The sequence below is a fragment of the Lutra lutra genome, chromosome 2 (assembly GCF_902655055.1).
Source record: "Lutra lutra chromosome 2, mLutLut1.2, whole genome shotgun sequence".
Taxonomy (NCBI): domain Eukaryota; kingdom Metazoa; phylum Chordata; class Mammalia; order Carnivora; family Mustelidae; genus Lutra; species Lutra lutra.
In genome coordinates, this window is record NC_062279.1 from 126,325,951 (window position 1) to 126,348,595 (window position 22,645).

The 22,645-nt window shown below is 35.7% G+C and overlaps 1 protein-coding gene across 2 annotated transcripts; it reads left to right on the forward strand.

Annotated features, from left to right (window-relative positions):
- The first annotated feature begins 2,410 nt into the window (after window positions 1–2,410).
- Window positions 2,411–22,633, forward strand: PLK4 (polo like kinase 4). Of its 2 annotated transcripts, XM_047718397.1 has the most exons (16): window positions 2,411–2,664; window positions 3,327–3,422; window positions 4,225–4,320; window positions 4,400–4,514; window positions 7,978–9,004; window positions 9,667–9,767; window positions 12,718–13,085; window positions 14,131–14,235; window positions 14,589–14,691; window positions 15,894–16,043; window positions 17,182–17,315; window positions 17,408–17,499; window positions 17,647–17,791; window positions 18,990–19,130; window positions 21,490–21,596; window positions 21,979–22,633. In XM_047718397.1, the coding sequence occupies exons 1-16, from the start codon at window positions 2,635–2,637 to the stop codon at window positions 22,079–22,081; spliced, it is 2,913 nt and encodes a 970-aa protein (XP_047574353.1). In that variant the 5' UTR covers window positions 2,411–2,634; the 3' UTR covers window positions 22,082–22,633. The 2 variants fall into 2 exon arrangements, with proteins under 2 accessions (XP_047574353.1, XP_047574354.1); XM_047718398.1 differs by lacking the exon at window positions 2,411–2,664 and having other exon boundaries at window positions 4,229–4,320.
- Window positions 22,634–22,645: the final 12 nt, after the last annotated feature.

Genomic DNA, 22,645 nt, shown 5'->3' on the forward strand with positions numbered 1-22,645 from the left:
CTCTGCCTACTTGTGATCTTGTTCTCTGTGTCAAATAAATAAATAAATAAAATCTTAAAAAAAAAAAAAACTACAATGAGATACCACCCACACCTGTCAGAATGGCTAAAATCAACAATACAAGAAACAACATGTTGGCAGGGATGTGGAGAAAAAGGAACCCCTTTGTACTGGTGGTGGGAATGCAAGCTGGTGCAGCTACTCTGAAGAACTATAAAAGTTAAAATAGAACTTCAAAAATTAAAATAGTTAGAAAAGTTAAAATAGAACCTCAGAAAGTTATAAATAGAACTACCTTACGATCTAGCAATTGTACCATTGGGTATTTAACCCCCCAGCCGAATACGAAGATGCTAATTTAAAGGGATACATGCACCAGGAAGTTTATAGCAGCATTACATACAATAGCCAAACAATGGAAGCAGCTCAACTGTCCATTGATTGATGAATGGATAAATGAGGAGTGGTATATATACAATGGAATATTATTCAGCCATAAAAAAGAATGAAATCTTGCCATTTGCAACAACATGATGGAGCTAGAGAGTATAATGTTGAACAGAGTAAGTTAGAGAAAGACATATCATATGATTTCACTCATATGTGGAGTTTAAGAAACAAAACAAATGCTCAAAGGAAAAAAAGAGAGAGACAAACCAAGAAATAGACTCTTAACTATAGAGAATAAACTGATGGCTACCAGAAGGGAGGGGGATAGGGGTTATAGGTGAAATCGGTGTTGTCATGTTGAGCACTGGGTGATATATGGAATTGTTGAATCACTATATTGTACACCTGAAATTAATATAACACTGTATGTTAACTACACTGGAATTAAAATAGAAACAACAAAAGAAGAAAAATTGTGTGTGTGTTTTTTTTAAAGATTTTATTTATTTATTTGACAGAGATCACAAGTAGGCAGAGAGGCAGGCAGAGAGAGAGAGAGGAGGAAGCAGGCTCCCTGCTAAGCAGAGAGCCCGATGCGGGGCTCGATCCCAGGACCCTGAGATCATGACCTGAGCTGAAGGCAGAGGCTTAACCCACTGAGCCACCCAGGTGCCCCCCAAAATTGTTTTTTAACAAGTTAGTATAATACCTGATATAAATGGAATAAAGGATACCTTCCAAAAAGCCCCACAATTAATAGTGAATTATATGAATCTCTGAAAACTCAACAGTAAAAGCAAGTCTAATTGGAAGACTGGACCCTGAACCACTGCTCAAGTATTATCACATATAATCTTTAAGGAAGAATTTCGAGAAATGAAGGGAAAATTTTGACTTTTGTCTAAATAGTTTTTTATAGCTTGTAGGTAGGCAAACTTATGTAAACTTAATATATCCATTAATGTAGAAGAAAAGAGTTTTTTCCATTTAGAAACAGAAGATCTAGGGGTGCCTGGGTAGCTCATTGTATTAAGCAACCAACTCTTGATTTGGGGTCTGGTCATGGTCTCAAGGTCCTGAAATGAGCCCCACATGGGGCTCCCCACTCAGTGGGGAATCCACTTGAGACAGACTCTCTTATCCCTCTGCACCACCCCCCCCACTTAAATAAATAAATAAAATCTTAAAAAAAAAAAAAAGAAACAGTATCTAAGTTTGTGGTGTAGTTCGTTTTAAATCCTTATTAAATATCTCAGTCTTCTCGGTGGATCACTTAAACCTTATAGATGTCTCCTTTAATCAATGCATTGCATAAAAAGTATGAGATATCTTAAATGTAAGTTGCTATACAAATAATATAATAATAGCAATTTACCAAAGTAAAGAATGGAGTTCAATTTCTCAAAGCACCATACACCTTCATTACAGTTATGAAAATATATGGAATAAACACAGAGGTGTAAAGGGTGCTTAAACTGGGTAATGATTTTTTTCCAGTGCTGTTCTGTCAAGTTTAAACATTTTAACTTTTAAAATCATTTTATATATTTTAAGGTTTTATTTATTTATTTGCCAGAAAGAGACCCAGCGAGAGAGGGAACACAAGCAGCGGGAGCAGGAGAGAGAGAAGCGGACTCCCCGCCCAGCAGGGAACCCCATGCGGGGCTGGATCCCAGGACCCCGGGATCACGACCTGAGCTGAAGGCAGCCACCTAATGACTGAGCCACCCAGGCGCCCCTTAAAATCGCCTTAAACCCTTCATAAAATGAAGATAGTTTTCCAGACTGTCAAGTGAGTAGCCTACCAGTTGTCTCATATTTCAGGACAGCTCTTCTATTCACCGTAAACCCAACCTTCTGAAAGATTGACTGCCAACATTACCTAGCAATGCCGCAGGGCGGCCGGAGCATTTCCGGTTCTAGCCCCTTTGGCCATGAAGGAGAGCCTGCCGCGCATGCGCGCTCAGCGCAGCCTCTCCAGATCGACCAGTCTCTTTACGTCACAGCTAGCCTGGCTGGGACCGCAACAGGCGCGAGTTTTTCAAAATGGGAGCGCGGAGGCGCCGCCCAGGTCTCGGAAGGTGCAGGAGAGGCCTTTCGGTGGCTGTGCAGCGGTCGCCCGGAGGGGCGGCTTAGAGAGGCAAGCCTGATGGGCGCCAAGACCGGCTGGCTGCTTGGAGCGCTGCCTCGAAGGGACTGTGTGAAGGAAGCTAATCTGCGGAGCACAGGCCTGAGCCTGGAAATATGGCGACTTGCATCGGGGAGAAGATCGAGGTGAAAAGTCTTGGCAATCTTCTCCGGGGCAGATTGGGGGGTGGGGTGGGGTAGCTGGAGTGGCAGGACTCGAGACTGCTGCAAAAAGGAGACCAGGCGAATCTAACGGCTGCGGGGCGGGCGCCGAGGTGCCTTGGGAGAGTCCCAACCGCCGGCCTGGCTGTCTAGGGCGGAGCGTCCCGCCCCTCAGGCTGGGGTTTTGGAGGACAAGGTGAGTCGCTCACGGCCCCGCCCGTCCGTCTCCAGACACCAAGGCTATCCCGCCGGGTCTGCCGCGCTAAAAGAGGGCAAAGCTGCCACCCCCTTCTCCGAGGGGATGGCGGTTACCTCCGGCGGGAGATGCGGCGGGATTCCTGCCGTGCCCTCTGCTCCCAGGGGTTGGCTGGAGGTGGGAGCAAGGTGCTGAAGTTGCGCTGAGGTTGAGGAAGCAGTTCACTAGGGTGCTGTATCTGAAGCCCAGCCTGGACTTTCAGGGATCCCCGCAAGGCTTCAACATGCTTTCCACCCCAGACACCTGCTGTATCGAGGTGTAATACCTGCTTGAATTTTGAATTCGTATTCCCCTCTTGGTCCATTTTATCATCTTTTTCCAGTCTCTTCCTATCTTTCTTCTTTTTCACTCATGTGAGTCATCACACATATCTTTAATTTTAACTTTTAAGGATTTTAAAGTTGGGAATCTGCTTGGTAAAGGATCATTTGCTGGTGTCTACAGAGCTGAGTCCATTCACACTGGTTTGGAAGTAGCAATCAAAATGGTAAGAATATATTAACCAACTTTTCACCTCTACTTTGCAAGTAATTAGAGAGGTGACTTAAGGTGTAAGAAACTTCTTACCTATGAGGCTTTTTTTTTTTTTTTAAATTAAGGGTGGAAGGAAACCCATCCCTTATGCAGAAAACGATGATGCCAAGTCCAACGATTGACATTACAGATGTTTTAGGAGATCCTTGACTATGCTTAAATAAGTGTTTTATTTTCATTAATGTTAAGTAGACCTAGTACTTGTTATTATGCAAACTTGTAATTGATAGAAATCGAAAAGCAAATAATTTGTTTATAATAATGAATAGGATTTGTGCCTAGTTCTATATTACACTGTAACAATCTAAAATACTATGTTTTGATTGCTTATGATAGGAGTATCATAAACAAATTAAGAATCACTTATCTAAACCAGTAGGGAAAGGGAAGTTTTATTTTAAAGCTTGTCTAGTAGAAAATAACAGGGTGAAAAAAACAAAAAAAAAATAAAGCTTGGGTAGATTTTTGTTGTTGTTGTTGTTGTTATAGATATGATAGTTGTGCTATTAAATTCTTTAAGTTGGGAGAGGATATTAGAATGTATTGGCTAAACTTTTTTACTGAATGTCTACTCTGCCAAGCACTCTCTTAGGTGCATGGGGAAAACAGACAACAGAGTAAATTGATCTCAGAAAGATGTAGATAAAAGGACTTAAGAATATTTTAAAGTATACTTTCTCTTCAAAGTTAACTTTTGAAAACTTCACATTTGTAAGTTCATCAGCAACATTTAAATGTTTCATGTTATTTTTTAGATAGATAAGAAAGCCATGTACAAAGCTGGAATGGTGCAGAGAGTCCAAAATGAGGTGAAAATACATTGCCAGTTGAAACATCCTTCTATCTTAGAGGTAATACAAATTTTATAAAAGTGACCAAAGACATTGAATTTTTGTATATTATCATTTACTATGCCCTTTTACATTTCAGCTGTATAACTATTTTGAAGATAACAATTATGTGTATCTAGTATTAGAAATGTGCCATAATGGAGAAATGAACAGGTATCTAAAGAACAGAATGAAACCATTCTCAGAAAATGAAGGTAGGTGGCTGCTTTTTTTCTTTTGTGTATATAAGTTTTACTCTTTAAAAACTAGTTTTTGAAGAATATGGTATTTTGTAATGTTTAATAAAACTGTTTAAATTATTACTTTGGGCTAGAAAGGGAGACCCCCCAACTCTCAAAATTAGAAAAGCTGTTAATTTCTATAAATAATTTAAACATTACAGAAGTAAAAGAAGAAATTTGTTATCATCTTTCCCCAAAATACATTTTATTTTTATTTTTAAAAAATTTTTTATTTATTTGACAGACAGAGATCACAAGTAGGCAGAGAGGCAGGCAGAGAGAGAGGAGTAAGCAGGCTCCCTGCTGAGCAGAAAGCCCAATTCGGGGCTCGATCCCAGGACCTGAGCCAAAGGCAGAGGCTTAACCCACTGAGCCACCCAGGTGCCCCTTTTTCTTTCTTTTTTTTTTAAAATCCAAAATCACATTTTAAATTAAATCATTGATAGTGTGTATCCTTTCAGGTCTAGAGAAGAACTTTTTAGAATGTTATTGATGTCTATAAAGTAGTTCCTAAGTCAAACATAAATAACTATTGAAATAATTTATTATAGAAAATGTGAAAAATAGAAGTGGGTGGAATAGTATAATGAGACCTCAGCTTCCAAAGCTATCAATTCATGATCAAATTGTTTCATTTGTACCCTTCTTATTCCCCTAATTTTCCAGAGTATTTTGAAGCTGATTATAGGCATCTTTATATCTGTAAATATTTTGTTGTATGTCTTTAAAAAAATAAGAACTTTTAAAAATAATAATAGCCACAAAGTCATTATCATACCCAGTAATTCCCTAGTATCAAATGCATAGTCAGTTTCAACTTCCAGAGTTTCTCATAAATAACTATTTTACAGTTCGGATCAGTATCAAATAAGGTCCATGAGTCATCACACAAATAATTGTTTTCTAGTTATCCTGGTAACTGAGATTGTAGGTAAGCTAACAAGTGTGGTTGCTATTGGACTTTTGGTACATTTAAGTCTATATAATCCATTTGAAAAGCAGTTTGGTCAGATGTATTGAGTTATGCAAATATTCATATTCTTTGACTCAAAATAAGGTAGTAATACAAGTTGAATAATATAAGCTATACAAACATTAATGATGACTTGCATTTTTTGTTATACTGTATAATAGTAAGCCTTAAATAAGAAAATCTACAAAAGCTATAAAGGAAAAGAATTATCAGTTTGACTTAATAAAATTAAGAACATGAATGACAAAAGATTAAGTCAAATTTAAAACAAAGGAAGTAAATATTTGTAAAATATATGACTGACAAATTATATTAAATTAATGTTTAATATTAAAAATATAAGGGATGCTTTAAAAAAAGGTAATGCAGTAGAAAAATGGGTAGGGAATATAGGCAGACTTCACAGAAGGAAAGTACAAATGGCCAAAAATAAATCAAAAGATGCTTAAACTCGATCGTAATCATAAGAGTGCCAAATTAAATAGTGGAATACCCTTTTTCTTTTTAAACTCATTGGATTGATACTACCCAATGTTAACAAGGATGTGCATGAAAATACAGCCTTTTGGAGGGCAGTTTGGCAAGTATTAAAATCTAAATTTTATCCTTCAACCCAGCATTTCTGCTTCTTGAATTTAACATAGAGAACCATGCCATACATATGCATAAGAAAACAAGTGGGTACAGGAGCGCCTGGGTGGCTCAGTGGGTTAGGCCGCTGCCTTCGGCTCAGGTCATGATCCCAGGTCCTGGGTTCAAGCCCCACATCGGGCTTTCCGCTCGGCGGGGAGCCTGCTTCCTCCTCTCTCTCTGCTTGCCTCTCTGCCTACTTATGATTTCTCTCTGTCAAATAAATAAATAAAATCTTTAAAAAAAAAAAAAAAGAAAAGAAAACAAGTGGGTACAAAATGTTTATTCCTATGTTTTCTGTAATCTTGAAATATCAGAAATGACCTACTTTTCATTGATAGCAATTAAATAAAATGAAAATTTATGGGGGACCTGTATGATGCATTTGGTTAAGCCTCCAGCTCATAGTTTCAGCTCAGGTTGTGATCTCAGGGTCCTAACATTGAGCCCCCACACCAGAGATCTTTCTGCCCCTCCTGCTTATGCTCTCTCTGCCTCTGTCTCTCTCTCAAATAAATAAATCTTTTTTAAAAAGATTAGTACATCTTTATTTTAAAGATTTATTTATTTTAGAGAGTGAGGGGTAAGGGAGGGGCAAAAGGAGAAAGAATCTTAAGCAGACTACCTGCTAAGCACAGAGCCCAACCTGGGGCTCCATCTCCTTACCTGAGATCATGACTTGAGCCAAAACCAAGAGTTAGGGCGCCTGGGTGGCTCAGTGGGTTAAGCTGCTGCCTTCAGCTCAGGTCATGATCTCAGGGTCCTGGTATCGAGTCCCGCATCGGGCTCTTTGCTCAGCAGGGAGCCTGCTTCTCTCTCTCTCTCTCTCTCTCTCTCTCTCTCTGCCTGCCTCTCTGTCTACTTGTGATCTCTCTGTGTCAAATAAATAAATAAAATCTTAAAAAAAAAAAAAAAAACAAAAAAACCCCCCAAGCGTTAGAAGCTTAATGACTGTGCCACCCAGGTGCCCCTAAAATAAATAAATAAATCTTTAAGAAGAAAAAATATGTGTGCTGACATGAGAATATTTCAAGAAATACTGTGAAGTGGGGGGAAAAGTAACAGAACTGTATTTTTTATACCTTTTTATATTTTAAAGCATTTATTACAGTGTATTTCGGTAGACAAACGTACATAAGCACAAAGGTATAAAACAGTATAAACACATTAATAGTGGTTATTTTTTGTGAGGGTTTGTGAGGTCATCGGAGGAACTAGCTTTCTTTTTTCTTTTTTACAATTATAATACATTTACGAATTATTTGTGCAATTATAAATATTTTCTCTTAATTGCTATGGACTTCTAGAGACCCTAGGTAGTCCAGTCTCCCCCAGTTGCTAATATAATTAAGCTTTCCTTAACTATATAGAAAACTCATCAGTTGGAAAGGACAAAGATTAGAAGGAGTTCCCAGTTGTTTTATTTATTTATTATTATTATTTTTTAAAGATAAAGATTTTATTTATTTATTTGACAGACAGAGATCACAAGTAGGCAGAGTGGCAGGAAGAGAGAGAGAGGAGGAAGCAGGTTCTCCGAAGCGGGGCTCGATCCCAGGACCCTGAGATCATGACCTGAGCCGAAGGCAGAGGCTTTAACCCACTGAGCCACCCAGGCACCCCAAGTTCCCAGTTGTTTTAAAGGGACTTAAAAGAATATTATGGAATTATCATAAAAATAGTATTTTGGTTGGTAGAACTAAGCTGCAAGCTGGTGTTCTAATGTAATACTGTGGCACATATGAACTTGGGTTTCTAAAAACTGAATTCTAAGATTCTAAATACTGAATCAGATTTTCTAAATTGTCAATTTTATTTTTTGCATTCCAACAGCTCGACACTTTATGCACCAGATCATCACAGGAATGTTGTATCTCCATTCTCATGGCATATTACATCGGGATCTCACACTTTCTAACCTCTTACTTACCCGTAATATGAACATCAAGATTGCCGACTTTGGGCTGGCAACTCAGTTGAAAATGCCACATGAGAAGCACTATACTTTGTGTGGAACTCCTAATTATATTTCACCAGAAATTGCAACTCGAAGTGCACATGGACTTGAATCTGATGTTTGGTCCTTGGGCTGTATGTTTTATACGTTGCTTATTGGGAGACCTCCTTTTGACACTGACACAGTCAAGAACACATTAAATAAAGTAGTTTTGGCAGATTATGAAATGCCAACTTTTTTGACAAGAGAGGCTAAGGACCTTATTCACCAGTTACTTCGTAGAAATCCAGCAGATCGTTTAAGTCTGTCTTCAATATTAGACCATCCTTTTATGTCCCGAAATTCTTCAACAAAAAGTAAAGATTTAGGAACTGTAGAAGACTCAATTGATAGTGGACATGCCACAATTTCTACTGCAATTACAGCTTCTTCCAGTACCAGTATAAGTGGTAGTTTCTTTGATAGGAGAAGACTTTTGATTGGTCAGCCACTCCCAAATAAAGTGACTATATTTCCAAAGAATAAAAATTCAAGTGATTTTTCCTCTTCAGGAGATGGAAGCAGTCTTTATACTCAGTGGGGAAATCAAGAACAAGAAACCAGTAATAGTGGGAGGCGAAGAGTAACCCAGGATATGGAAGAAAGGCCACATTCTCGATACCTTCGTAGAGCCCATTCCTCTGATAGATCTGGCACTTCTAAAAGTCAGTCTCGAGCCAAAACATATACAATGGAACGATGTCACTCAGCAGAAATGCTTTCAAAATCCAAAAGATCAGAAGTAGATGAAAATGAAGAAAGATACTCACCTACAAACAGCAATGTCAATATTTTGCATTTCTTTAAGGAAAAGACATCCAGTAGTTGTGGATCTTTTGAAAGACTTGATAATGATCAAGCATGGTAAGAATTCTATCAAAAGCATTTTATTTTTCTATAAATGTTATATTAGCACACATAGGGAACTGCATCTAACTAAGGAGGGTTAATTTTTTCTAATATTGTCTGATGTTCTTGGGGTACTTCTTAGCTATGATTTCTATTTCTTATTAGAAAGAGAATCAGAATGATCATTTTTTAATTGTAGTTAAGAAACAATTTCATAATGAGTGTATGTGCTCATGAATGTGTTTAATATTTGAGAATTTTGTTTCATTTTTTATTTTATAGGAAGCAGGTCTCCAGTGCAAAGTATCATATTAAATGTATCTGATCCCTAAAGTACTCTGATAATAACTGTTCTCTTTTTCTATCCTTCTCTCACACACACACATACACATACACACAAGCTGAGCCAATGATGAGTAATCATGTTATTAACATTAAGACTCATTTTTTAATGCTTGTAGTGTTTTTTCCTTTTTCTTATCTTTAATTTTTATGCTTAAATTACCAGAGGGCAGTAGCCATATAGAAACATTGTCACAGTACCATGGGCATTTTAGTGGAAATTTAGCTTCAGTTTAAGTATTCAGATCAAAAGATTTTTAAAATCTTTTTTTCATCAGAAGTTATTACCTGATAATTTTTTTATTAGTTTATCAGAATTTTTTTTCTCTGTTTAGCTCCAATCGTCTTTGTCCAGGAAAAACTCCTTTTCCATTTCCAGACCAGACAACTCAGACTGAAATGGTGCAACAGTGGTTTGGGAATCTGCAAATAAAGGGTGAGTTTTCTGTTTGGGTTTTCTTGAGAAAATAATACATTTAAAAAAAATAATAATACATTTTCAATAAACTGTATTACGATAACAGTAATAGTAACTTTACTCATTTTGAGTATTTGCTGTATCAGCTACTGTCCGTAATGCTTAACAAATATTAAGTTATTAAATTCTCACACACAAAAAATATGAAGATAGGGGTGCCTGGGTGGCTCAGTTGGTTAAGCATCTGCCTTCCACTCAAATCACGCATGATCTCCGGGTCCTAGGATGGAGCCCTGTGTTGGGCTTTCTGCTCAGTGGGGAGTCTGCTTCTCTCTCTCTGTTTATCTCTCCCTCTGCCCCTCCCCACTGCTTGTTCTCTCTCTCTCAAATAAATAAAATCTTTTTAAAAATACAAAGATAATATTAGCCCCATCTTACACATGAGGAATTGTGTTGCACAGAGCTTAATTTGCTATGCTACACTGCCTAAAAGCAGAGGAGCTAGGATTCCAATACAAGCGGTTTGGCTCATGAACTGTACTCTTTATTCCTTATCTCTGTTCTTGCATCCTATCTGTAAGAAGCACATACTATCAGCGCCTGTAAAATAATCAAAAGATGATTGACCTTATTTTTAAGTAGACGCTAATGTGGACATCATGGTTTACCAGTGGGACTTTACATACACTGAAGTACACAGCTACTAAAACCTAAATGGGTTTTTTTGTTTTTTGTTTTAATTGTTTGTTTGTTTGTTTGTTTTTTTAAGTGAACTCTAGGCCGATGTGGGCTTGAATTCACAAACTTGAGATCAAGAGTTAACATACTCTGGGCGCCTGGGTGGCTGTCAGTTAAGCATCTACCTTTGGCTCAGGTCTTGATCCAGAGTCCCAGGATCAGGCCCTACGTCAGGCCCCTGCTTCTCTTTCTCCTTCTGCCTCTCCACCTCCCCCTGCCTCTCCACCTCCCCCTGCTTATGCTCTTTCTCTTTCTCTCAAATAAATAAAATCTGTAAAAAAAAAAAAAAAAACCAAGCAAACAAAAAAAAGTTACATGCTCTACTGACTGAGCCAGCCAGGCACCCCAAAACCTAAACATTTTTGAACAACTGTCATCCCGGGGTGCCTGGGTGGCTCAGTGGGTTAAAGCCTCTGCCTTCGGCTCAGGTCATGATCCCAGGGTTCTGGGATCGAGCCCTACATCGGGCTCTCTGTTCAGCAGGGAGCCTGCTTCCTCCTCTCTCTCTCTGTGCCTGCCTCTCTGCCTACTTGTTATCTCTGTCAAATAAATACATAAAATCTTTAAAAAAAACAGCTGTCATCAAGTCATTATTTTAGATTTAGAGTTTGACAGTTCAACATTTCTTATTAATAAACACGACAGACTCACAGAAGGTAGGGTTGGAAGTACCATGGAAAAAAAGAGAATAATAAAGAAAACATATGGGGAGGAGGAGATCATTTCTTACTAAGTATTATATTACTTCAGACAGAGTACATAATATGACTATAATTTAAGCAGAGTTGTTATGTTACCTCAACCATCTGTTTTTTTCTTTTTAAAAATACATTATTTTCAAGAACCCAAAAGGGAATTAATCTTTTTATGTGTACTTTATGATGGTAATTCAAATTTGTGGTTTTTAAACTATAAAATTGCCATGTACTTAATCTTGCATTTAACCTTCTGTCGTGTTTATAGATAGATACTTTTATTTGGTAATCGGGGTATATCTGAGATGGAGAAATAAGTTTGTTTATAATCTAGTAGTGTTGCTGCAATTTTAAAATATATTATTTGGTACAAAATATTTCTGTCATGGGAGTGGGAGGAAAGAGTCATTTAGGGAAAAAATGCAATATATATTTTTGAGTTTAGCATTTGAAAAATTGCCTTATAGAGATCTATATAGCCTAATCACTTAAGGGGCTTTAAAAAATTAATGTTCCCATGTGAACTCTAAAACCATATAAAATATAAATAGGTAAAATTCAACAAGAGCTTTTTAAAAATGTGGTGCAAAATGGAGTGCCTGGGTGGTTCAGTGGCTTAAAGCCTCTGCCTTCAGCTCAGGTCATGATCCCAGGGTCCTGGGATGGAGCCCCGCATAGGGCTCTCTGCTCGGCGGGGAGCCTGCTTCCTCCTCTCTCTCTGCCTGCTTCTCTGCCTACTTGTGATCTCCTGTCTGTCAAATAAATAAATAAAATCTAAAAAAAAATGTGGTGCAAATACACTCATAATATTAAATATTAATAATAACATTACAACTATTTCATATATTGTTTTTTGTTTTATTTGCATATTTTATAAGTAAAGATGGTCAGACAGTCCACAGCTTAAAGAGGTAAATTTACATATTACATAGAATATTAATATTACATTATTAATTATTAATAATATTACATATTACATATTACCTGTACTTGTTGGAACACTGGCAGTTACTTGTTTTAGAATTAGTAAGTGACCATAAATTTTGCCTTGACTGAAAAATAAATTTCATATTAATATCTTTTCTTAGTTTTAGGAGTATAAAGGTATATTTTTGCAATCTGGATTAAAATGTTCTTTTAAGGTCATTCTTAGGGAGCCTGAGTGACTCAGTCAGTTAAGCATCTGCCTTCTGCTCAGGTCATGATCCCAGATTCCTGGGATTGAGCCTCACATCATGCTCCCTGCTCAGTGGGGAATCTTGCTTCTCCCTTTTCCTCTGCCTCTTCCTGCCTGCCTAAGCTAATTCTCTGTCTCTCTGTCTCTCTCTCTCTCACATAAATAAATAAAATCTTTTAAAGTCATTCTTGTATTATGTCATATCTTAAAACTGCTTATTTGTTAGAAATATTATAAACATTTTTTTACTAGATTTCTTTTGAAATTCAAAACAAAATCATACTAGCATGACATTGTGTTGTGTAGACTTTTTTTTTTTTCATTTTCACTAACTTGCTTCAATCTGTGTATATTGCAGATCATTTAAGAGAAACTACTGAACACAACAGCATTAGCCCAAGAAGAGATTTCCAAGGCCATCCAGACTTGCAGGACACATCAAGAAATGTTTGGACTGATATGAGAGCCAAAAAGAGTTCTGATGCTTCTGATAATGTTCATCCTGCAAAACAGTTGAATACCATGAAATTTATGACTGCATTTCAAAGTAAACCTGAGATAATTCAACAAGAATCTATTTTTGGCTCAGATCCTCTTTCTGAGCAAAGCAAAACTAGGGGTATGGAGCCACCATTGGGTTATCAAAAACGTACGCTACGAGGCATTACATCTCCTTTGACTGCTTACAGGTTAAAACCGATTAGACAGAAAACCAAAAAGGCTGTGGTATGTCTATCATTTTTCTAAATTACTATGTGATATTTTCCTTGAGTATGTGGTTTCTTATATCAAATATGTTTCTTTTCGTTCCTGTACTTTTGATATTTACATGATAAACTCATTTAAAAGTAAAAACTAGGAATTTATGGAAAAATAGCTAAGGTTTTCTATTAGCTACTTTAAGAATGGTGAATTGATACTGATAAGCTTTGAATTTTAAATTACTGATAATTAGAAACATTTAAAAGTAACAGTGGGGGTGCCTGGGTGGCTCAGTGGGTTAAATCCTCTGCCTTTGGCTCAGGCCATGATCCCAGGGTCCTGGGATCAAGGCCCGCATTGGGCTTCCTGCTCAATGGGGAGCCTGCTTCCCCTCTCCTCTCTCTGCCTGCCTCTCTGCCTACTTGTGATCTTTGTCTGTCAAATAAATAAATAAAAATCTTTAAATTAAAAAAATAAATAAATAAAAGTAACAGTGGCTAAATACTGTGTTAAATATTATTTTATTCACAATTCTAGTTACTGAATTAATATTTAATACTGCTTTTTGCTTTTGTCTTAATTTTTTCAGTATTTAGTCTCATCAAAAAGTTAAACTAAAAAAATTTTTTTTTAACATTTGGAACTAAAGAAAAAATATATACAAAATCAAATTTAGAGTTTACATTGATGTATGAATTGGAAATAGCAATTTTTATTTTTTAATTCCATCTTCCTCCTCTTTGTACCTTGTTTTCTATTCACCCAGTCTTGCCTTTGTTTGGCTTGCTATTGTCTTTTCAAAGTCCTTATTCTCCACCCATACCTTCTGCTTTCATTTTCCTCACTGGTTATCATTTCACACTTAATTATGCCTTCTTACCTTTGCTCCTTATGTTTCAAAATTGTGCTCAAATACAGCTCTGGTGTAGACTGTTGGAGAGAAGCAGCCATTTGATTTTGACTTGAATTTTTGTTTCTGCTATGGTTAAGTACTTTTAAGTATTATATATGTCAGAGCTATTATAGTATACAAGAGAATTGTTACTAATGTTACCTTCTTGTTTTTTAGGTTAGCATACTTGATTCAGAGGAGGTATGTGTGGAGCTTCTAAAGGAACATACATCACAAGAATATGTGAAAGAAGTTCTTCAAATATCTAGTGATGGAAATATGGTAATGTGGCTTTACTTCATTTTGCAATTTTAAATCATCATTAAACATTTAGCATTCCAGTTCATTCTATAAGGATATCATTAAAATACTTAAACATTGGCTTTCTTAATATGATAATATCTCTGAAATTAAAAAACTGAAATACCATGTTACATATATTTAATTAATGTGGTTTTTAAAATAATTATAACTTGTAGCAAAATCTAAACTTTATTACTTCTAGAAAATATTTAACATTTTCAATAAAATAATATTTAATTTTACATGTGAGCTCTTTTTCATAATTTTACTAATGAAATATAGCACTCGAACTTAATGGCATATAATTAGAATTCTTAAAAACTTTTTGACAGATCACTATTTATTATCCCAATGATGGAAGAGGTTTTCCTCTTGCTGACAGACCACCACCCCCTACTGACAACATCAGTAGGTACTGCTTTGACAATTTACCAGGTATGTAAATTTATCAGGAATAAATTTAGATAATGGACTTATATATATGTAAACTCTATATGTATGGATATCATAGATTATAAATGTCTTGCTTCAACCAGTCTATAACTCATGTTCTCATATTTTATATGTGGTGAGATATGGTGTACCTTACTAATCCAATGTTTATTCATACTCTGTGTTATCACATATTTAAGCAAAACTATGGAATATTAGTCATATATCACACAAATATAATATGTACACTTGTTTAGTTACTAATTTGTCAAGAATCTTGTTTAAAATTCAACACAAAGAATCAATTTTTGGCTTTTAAAACCATTATTATGCTCCATAAATGACCATCTGTTATTATGGCCAACCAATTTTGACTTCTTGTTCAGCTTCTGGATTTTATGGATAGGGGAATTAAATATTGAATAGTAAGCCTTCACTGAAGTGACTTTTATTTTTATTTTATTTTATTTTTTTAAGATTTTATTTATTTATTTGACAGAGAGATCACAAGCAGGCAGAGAGGCAGGCAGAGAGAGTGGAGGAAGCAGGCTCCCTGCTGAGCAGAGAGCCCGATGCGGGCGGGGCTCGATCCCAGGACTCTGAGATCATGACCTGAGCCGAAGGCAGCGGCTTAACCCACTGAGCCACCCAGGCGCCCCTGAAGTGACTTTTAGAATCAAACAAGAAAACCTGTCTAATCTAATCCTATTAGAAATCAAAACAGAACAAGACTAAATACTGTTAAGTGACTATAGTTACAGGGAATTGTAAAAACTGACTTTTGAATTTTAGGACCACAAAACTCTATGCTTTACTAACATAAAAAGAACCACATCTTTTCCTGATAGTCTGATTCTGATATCTCAGGTAGAAATTTTTTCATTTCAATTGTTAAAACATTTCTAGAATCATTACTTATAATAAGGAGTCCGTGATTCAGAGGAAGAGATTTTTTTAAATTATCATGGTACTACTCATCGGATTTTGTTATATATTTCTTGGGGATTGTATTATATTGTCTTTAGTTTTCATTAAAATAATAGACTTGCAGGACTAAAATATCTTTATTTTGGTAATGAGGTTTCTAACCTATCAACTTGAATTTTTGTGGAAGAGTAGTGATCAATATTAAACTTACGGAATTTATATGTCAAGTCAACACTTTATTTCCTACTATTACAGAATTTTTTTCTTTTTTTCCCTAGAGAAGTACTGGCGAAAATATCAATATGCTTCCAGATTTGTACACCTTGTAAGATCTAAATCACCCAAAATCACTTATTTTACGAGATATGCTAAATGCATTTTAATGGAGAATTCCCCTGATGCTGATTTTGAGGTTTGGTTTTATGATGGTAAGTACCATTTAGAAATGATAATTTTTCCCCTTTAGTTTATAATTTAGTAGTTGTTTTTTTTAATTCAGCACCACAGTTTATAAGCTATATATTTATACAAATTAGTTACACAGCACAGTGTACTATATGTTAAGTATGTTAACCAAATTTATTTGTATATACTTTCATGTAAACAGCTTATTCTCCAATATGTATATTAGTTCTCTTTCCCTATTTAGCTCAGATTTAATAACATTCAGGTTGATAGTACAGAATCACCTTAAATAAATATCCTACTTCTTAGCAGAAACTCAAATGGACATTTACCAAATGATGAGAATTATAAATGTGGCAAAAGGGGGCGCCTGGGTGGCTCAGTGAGTTAAAGCCTCTGCCTTCAGCTCAGGTCATGATCCCAGGGTCCTGGGATTGAGCCCTGCATCCGGCTTTCTGCTCAGCGGGGAGCCTGATTCCCCCTCTCTCTCTGCCTGCTGCTCTGCCTACTTGTGATCTCTGTCTGTCAAATAAATAAATAAAATCTTAGAAAAAAAAATGTGGCAAAAGGATAGGGTTGAACAAGAGAATATGTTTTCCTAAATCTAAAGATGATTTACTTTTTCATCTGTAAAACCTCCTTTTAAGGGACACCTAGCACATACACTCATACAGTATACCTGTAATAATAGCTATCCTTCAATTGTGTTTTTTTATGAGATCAGTGATTTTTAATTTTTTTTTAAATTTTTTTAAGGATTTTATTTATTTTTTTGACAGACAGAGATCACAAGTAGGCAGAGGCAGACAGAGAGAGAGGGGGAAGCAGGCTTCCCACTGAGTAGAGAGTCCGATGCGGGGCTTGATCCCAGGACCTTGGGATCATGACCCAAGTCGAAGGTAGAGGCTTAACCCACTGAGCCACACAGGCGCCCGATGTGATTTTTTAAAATATCATAAAAGTATCAGATTTACGCCAGATATATGAAGGAAAAAAAATGGATGGCCTATATTTATTGAATATATTCACAGCCTCATTTTTTAATGATCAGTGAGTGAATATAAATAATACCTTGATCTTTATGCATTAGCATGATAATGAGTACAAACACAGGAATATTTAAAGAAATAATAAAAGAGTCTTTTCTTTTTATTCTTTAAGGAGCAAAGATACACAAAACCGAAGATTTAATTCAGGTGATTGAAAAGACTGGGAAATCTTATACCTTAAAAAGTGAAAGTGAAATTAGTAGCTTGAAAGGGGAAATAAAAATGTATATGGACCATGCAAATGAGGTATGTACCTAGTTGTGGTAGGTTTTTCATACAAGTTAATAGTGATTCCAAATGATAGGTGAAATAATGACAGCTCTATTCTTTTGAAATAGGGCCATCGTATTTGCTTAGCACTGGAATCCATAATTTCAGAGGAGGAAAAGAAAAGTGGAAGTGCTCCCTTTTTCCCAATAATTATAGGAAGGTAAATGTTTGAAAAATTTTTAAATATGGCTAAGATGTGTTGGAAATGTTAAAAAAAAAGTTTAGTGTTTACACTATGGACACTTTGAAGTTTTCTGTAATTTGAAAGCTTTAAGGGAATATATTTGGACATTTCTTTCCCCTTCAGAAAACCTGGAAATACTAGTTCACCTAAGGCCTTATCACCTCCTACTTCTGTGGATCCAAACTACCTGATGAGTGATAGAGCATCTTTGAATAAAATGATAAATAATGCTGCTTCTTCAAAACTGGCACCAATGCTTAATCCTCCTGTAAGTAAATATATGTTAACTCCTATACTTTAAACTCTTCAGTGATTGCCTCTTGCCTTTCATATAAAATTTAAATTCCTTACTGTGGCCTTTCTATCATTTGTCAACTTCTCCCCTGCCTACTTTATTCTGCACTATCTATGCTTTCTTTTAGTTTTTCAAGTAAGTCAAGCATACAGGCCTTTTCACATGCTATTCACTTGACCTGGAACTTTTCCCTAACCTCTTAATGGCTAATTCTTTCTCATCCTTCAGGTCTCAGTGTAAATGTTACCCCTGTAAGCTAAATATATTATTATATGAATCATTTTATTTTTACTAATAAAATAACATTGAATGCCTTAATATCCATGTTAGAACATTGTTTACAAAAACTTATTAATTTTTTATTCCATGAACTGTCATGCCTATAAATACTATATTGCAATATAGAAAAATGCAACATTAAGGAAATAGATCTGTGTGTATATATACTCACACACATGTACGTATATATTGCAATTGCAGTTATGAAAAATTATGCCTTTGGGAAACAAAAGACAAAAGAAATCTACCTAAATGAAAACAGCAACCATATGATTTTTCTTCTGTATTTCTCTAGTTTTCCATAATGCGGTTATATATTTGCATTTTTTGGTTAACGCTTTAATTAATTAAATTTTTAAAGACTTTATTTATTTATTTGACAGAAAGAGAGATCACAAGTAGGCAGAGGCAGGCAGGGAGAGAGGGGGAAGCAGGCTTCCTGCTGAGCAAGGAGCCTGATGTGGGACTAGATCCCAGGACTCTGGGATCATGACCTGAGCCAGGACTCTGGGATCATGACCTGAGCCGAAGGCAGGCACTTAACTGACTGAGCTGCCCAGGTGTCCCTATATTTTCATTTCTTAACTCTGTTATTAAAGAATTATTTTGGGGGTGCCTGGGTTGCTCAGTTGGTTAAGTGACTGCCTTCAGCTCAGGTCATGATCATGGAGTCTCAGGATCTAGTAACGTGTGGGGCTCCTTGCTCAGCGGGGAGTCTGCTTCTCCCTCTGATCCTCCCCTCCCCACCTCGTGCTCTCTCTCCTTCTCTCTTTAAAATAAATTAAACAAATTTTTTTCAGCTAATGAACATCTAGTTTTTTTTTCAGTTTTGATGAAGTTGCCTTATAAAAATGCCAAGGAATAATATCTTCTTGTCCTTTACTATTTGTAGATGGTTACAAATGAAGGACATGGCTTTATGGCTGCAGCTTCTGAAACAAACATCTCTTCTAGTAGTCTAAAAGATTGTCTTCCTAAATCAGCACAACTTTTGAAATCTGTTTTTGTGAAAAATATTGGTTGGGCTACACAGGTGAGAAGTTTTTTATAGTGAAGTGAATTTTCTCACTCTGAATTTCTTTAGTTTTCATAGTCATTAGACAATTATCAAAAAAGTAAATAATTTTAAATATTTCTCTTTGCAAGAAAGTTTTTACACCTTTTTTACATTGGTTATATTAAAATTTTAGACATTTTTTATTTGTATACACTTGGAGAACTCTAGGTATTGTTAATAAATTGGTAAGGTGTAAGTGATTTGTTTTTAAAGTTTTAAAAACAAGTGTCTTAAACCCAAATGTTCACTGATAGATAAAGAAGATATATGTGTAGAGGCACCTGACCAACTCAGTCTGTAAAGCATGCAACTTGATCTCAGGGCTATGAGTTCAAGCCCCACGTTGGGCATGGAGCCTACTTAAAATTAATAAATAAATATACAGAGATATATACATGAAAAAATATATGTGTATATACTCAGCCATAAGAAAAAAAAATAAAATCTTGCCATTTGTGACAACATGGATGGGCCTAGAAGGTATTATGCCAAGTGAAATAAGTCAGACAGAGAAAAATAAATAAATGATTTCACTCACATGTGGAAGCTAAAAAACAAACTAGAAAACAGGAAGAAGCTCATAAATACAGAGAACAAACTGGTCATTTCCAGAGGGGAGGAGGACTGGCTAATTAGGTGGCAGGGATTAAGAGGTACACACTTCCAGCTATAAAATAAATAAGTCACAGAAATGGAAAGTACAGCATAAGGAATGTAGTCAATAATACTGTAATAAAGTTGTGACAGATGGTGAGCTTTAAGTACTCTATAGAATTGTTGAATCACTATGTTGTATACCTGAAACTAACGTAACATTGTATGTCAACAGTGCTTCAATTTAAAAAATAAATTAAGAAAAACAGAATAGAGGGACACCTGGGTGGCTTAAGTCAGTTAAGTATCTGCCTTCAGTTCAGGTCATGATCTCAGGGTCCTGGGATGAGTCCTGCTGTGGGCTCCACACTCAGCAGTAGTCTGCTTTGCCCCTTACCCCTCCTCTACTTATGCCGCTCCCCCTGCATGTGCACACCCTCTCTCAAATAAATAAATAAAATCTTAAAAAAAAAAACCCACAACAGAAAAGAGGTGTCATGATAATGGCTACTTGTTGGTAATTGAGAATGATGTTCATGACTTAAGTTTTACAAACTGTTTGTAATCTATTACTATTAATCTATTAATAATAGATTACTATTTGTAATCTATTATCCTTTGGCAGAAAAGAATTTATGCATTTAAAAATTAAGTCCACATTGAGTTTCAAACTTAAGGAATTATATGTAGGTGTGAGCTTATATGTATATATTATCTGAAAGCTGAAGCTTTCATACTTGAGCATAGTACATTTTTTTTAAGTACATGTAATTTTTACTTGCCAGGGAAGAAAAATGCATCTTAGACATTTATGGGGGTAGGAAATAAATGAAGGGAACTCAGCATTTGTTCAGTACCTGTTATATTGTTTCTCATGTGTATTGTCTTGTTATTCCCCAAAATAAAACCCAGTAAAGTTAGTGTTACCTCCTTTTATAGATAGTAAAATTATGGCTTATAATCGTTGATTGACTTGCCCGGTCCTACTCGGTAGTTGGCAGAGTCTGGTGTAAACTCAGGTCTGTTTGATTCCAGTGCCCATGTCTTCTCTATTCTCTTTGGAGTGCCACATTGTATATTAGTGACTATATCAAATATCAGTGGCTAAAGGAGTAAGTTGCAAAGGCTACAGTGTACAGGCAGAAGAGAAATTCTGTGGCTCAAGAGCAAAGAATAGAGGGAAATCCTAATTCAAGAAAATATTACTTTTGTATTTCCTAAATCTCTTCTTTATTAGAAATGCTGTTGGCAGGAAGGACACAAAACTACTGAGACATTGTAGTAGAAATGAATGGGAAAATGGATTCATTTAGAATAATTTTAATATTTTAATGTCATAGCTATTAAAGGAATAATCGGAAAAGATGTGAATATTCTCCGTGCTACTAACATCACAGCCCCACATTTGTAGTTTCCTGAGAGCGTTGCCTTTTTTTTTTTTTTTTTTAAGATTAATTTATGTAAGCGTGCACATTGGAGTGCAAGCAGTGGGGGAGCAGCAGGAGGCAAGCAGACTTCCTGCTTAGTGGGGAACCCGACAAGGGCTTGATCCTAGGACCCTGAGATCATGACCCAAGCCGAAATCAAGAGTCAGATGTTTAAGTGACTGAGCCACCCAAGAGCTCCTAGCATTGTTTTTTTTTTCTTTTAACCATTTGTAAAACCTGTTGAACATGAGTACCTTTTAAGAACTTTAAATCTTCTACTGTATAGTAATTTTGCATACTTACTATTTTTCTAGTTAACTAGTGGAGCTGTGTGGGTTCAGTTCAATGATGGGTCCCAGTTGGTTGTCCAGGCAGGAGTGTCTTCTATCAGTTATACATCACCAAATGGTCAAACAACTAGGTAAGCTCTTAAAATGATGGTTGAGGTTTAGCCCTTTGCTATATAATTTTCTTTTCTCTATCTGTTGAAATAAATGATTTAATATGGTTTTGTATGTTCTTTAGATTAAGGCCTTCAGTTTAATGAAGAATCCAGTTCTCAAGTCAGCTCAAGTATTTGACCTAATTTTCTTTTTTTATTTAAATACACTTATAAAGTGGCCTATTTTAAAAGAAAACAAACGATATGCTTAACTTGATTTAGGTATCTACTTAAATAATTTGATTTTTCTGAGGTGCCTCTTTCATTGAAGAATTACTGAAAAATAGTATACGCCTTTTGGTACTTTCATACAAACTAATTAAGTTATGTTTTTGTCTTTTTTTTCTTTTGCTTCACTTAGGTATGGAGAAAATGAAAAATTACCAGATTACATCAAACAGAAATTACAGTGTCTTTCTTCCATCCTTTTGATGTTTTCTAATCCAGCTCCTAGTTTTGAATAATTAAAGCTCCTTATAGGTACATAAGTCTAATAAATAACTTTGTTGGCTTTCAAGTAAAGTGACTTTTTTTTATTTGATATAACTTCCTCAGAAAGCCTTTCTACAAAAGACAGTTTTAATCTATACCGTAATGGATGTATTCTAATGAGAGAACAAAGCAGAATGAAACTTCTAAAATGTACTGGTCATAGATAAAATAGTACACTAGACTTTGCTCTTAGAACATATACCCCCAAACTTTGTATTCATAGATTTGTATTGAACAGTCCTTTAAAAGCAAAAATATAAATGGTGTGTGGTGTATTTATGCTTTTTTTATTGTTATCCCTACTTCTTAGTCATGTTGAGAATCATGGAAGAAACATGCTGGAGTTTTTGAGGTTTTGACCATGTAAATAATGTGTATTTATGTTGTAAGTAACAGATGTAAACATGTATATTTGTTTTATATTTATTTTTGTAGCACCAGTTTCTAATGAAATATTTCTGAAAATGCATTTTATAAAAAAAAATAAATACAGAGATAAGTTGCTTTATCTTTTGATTTATTTAATTAAATACTCA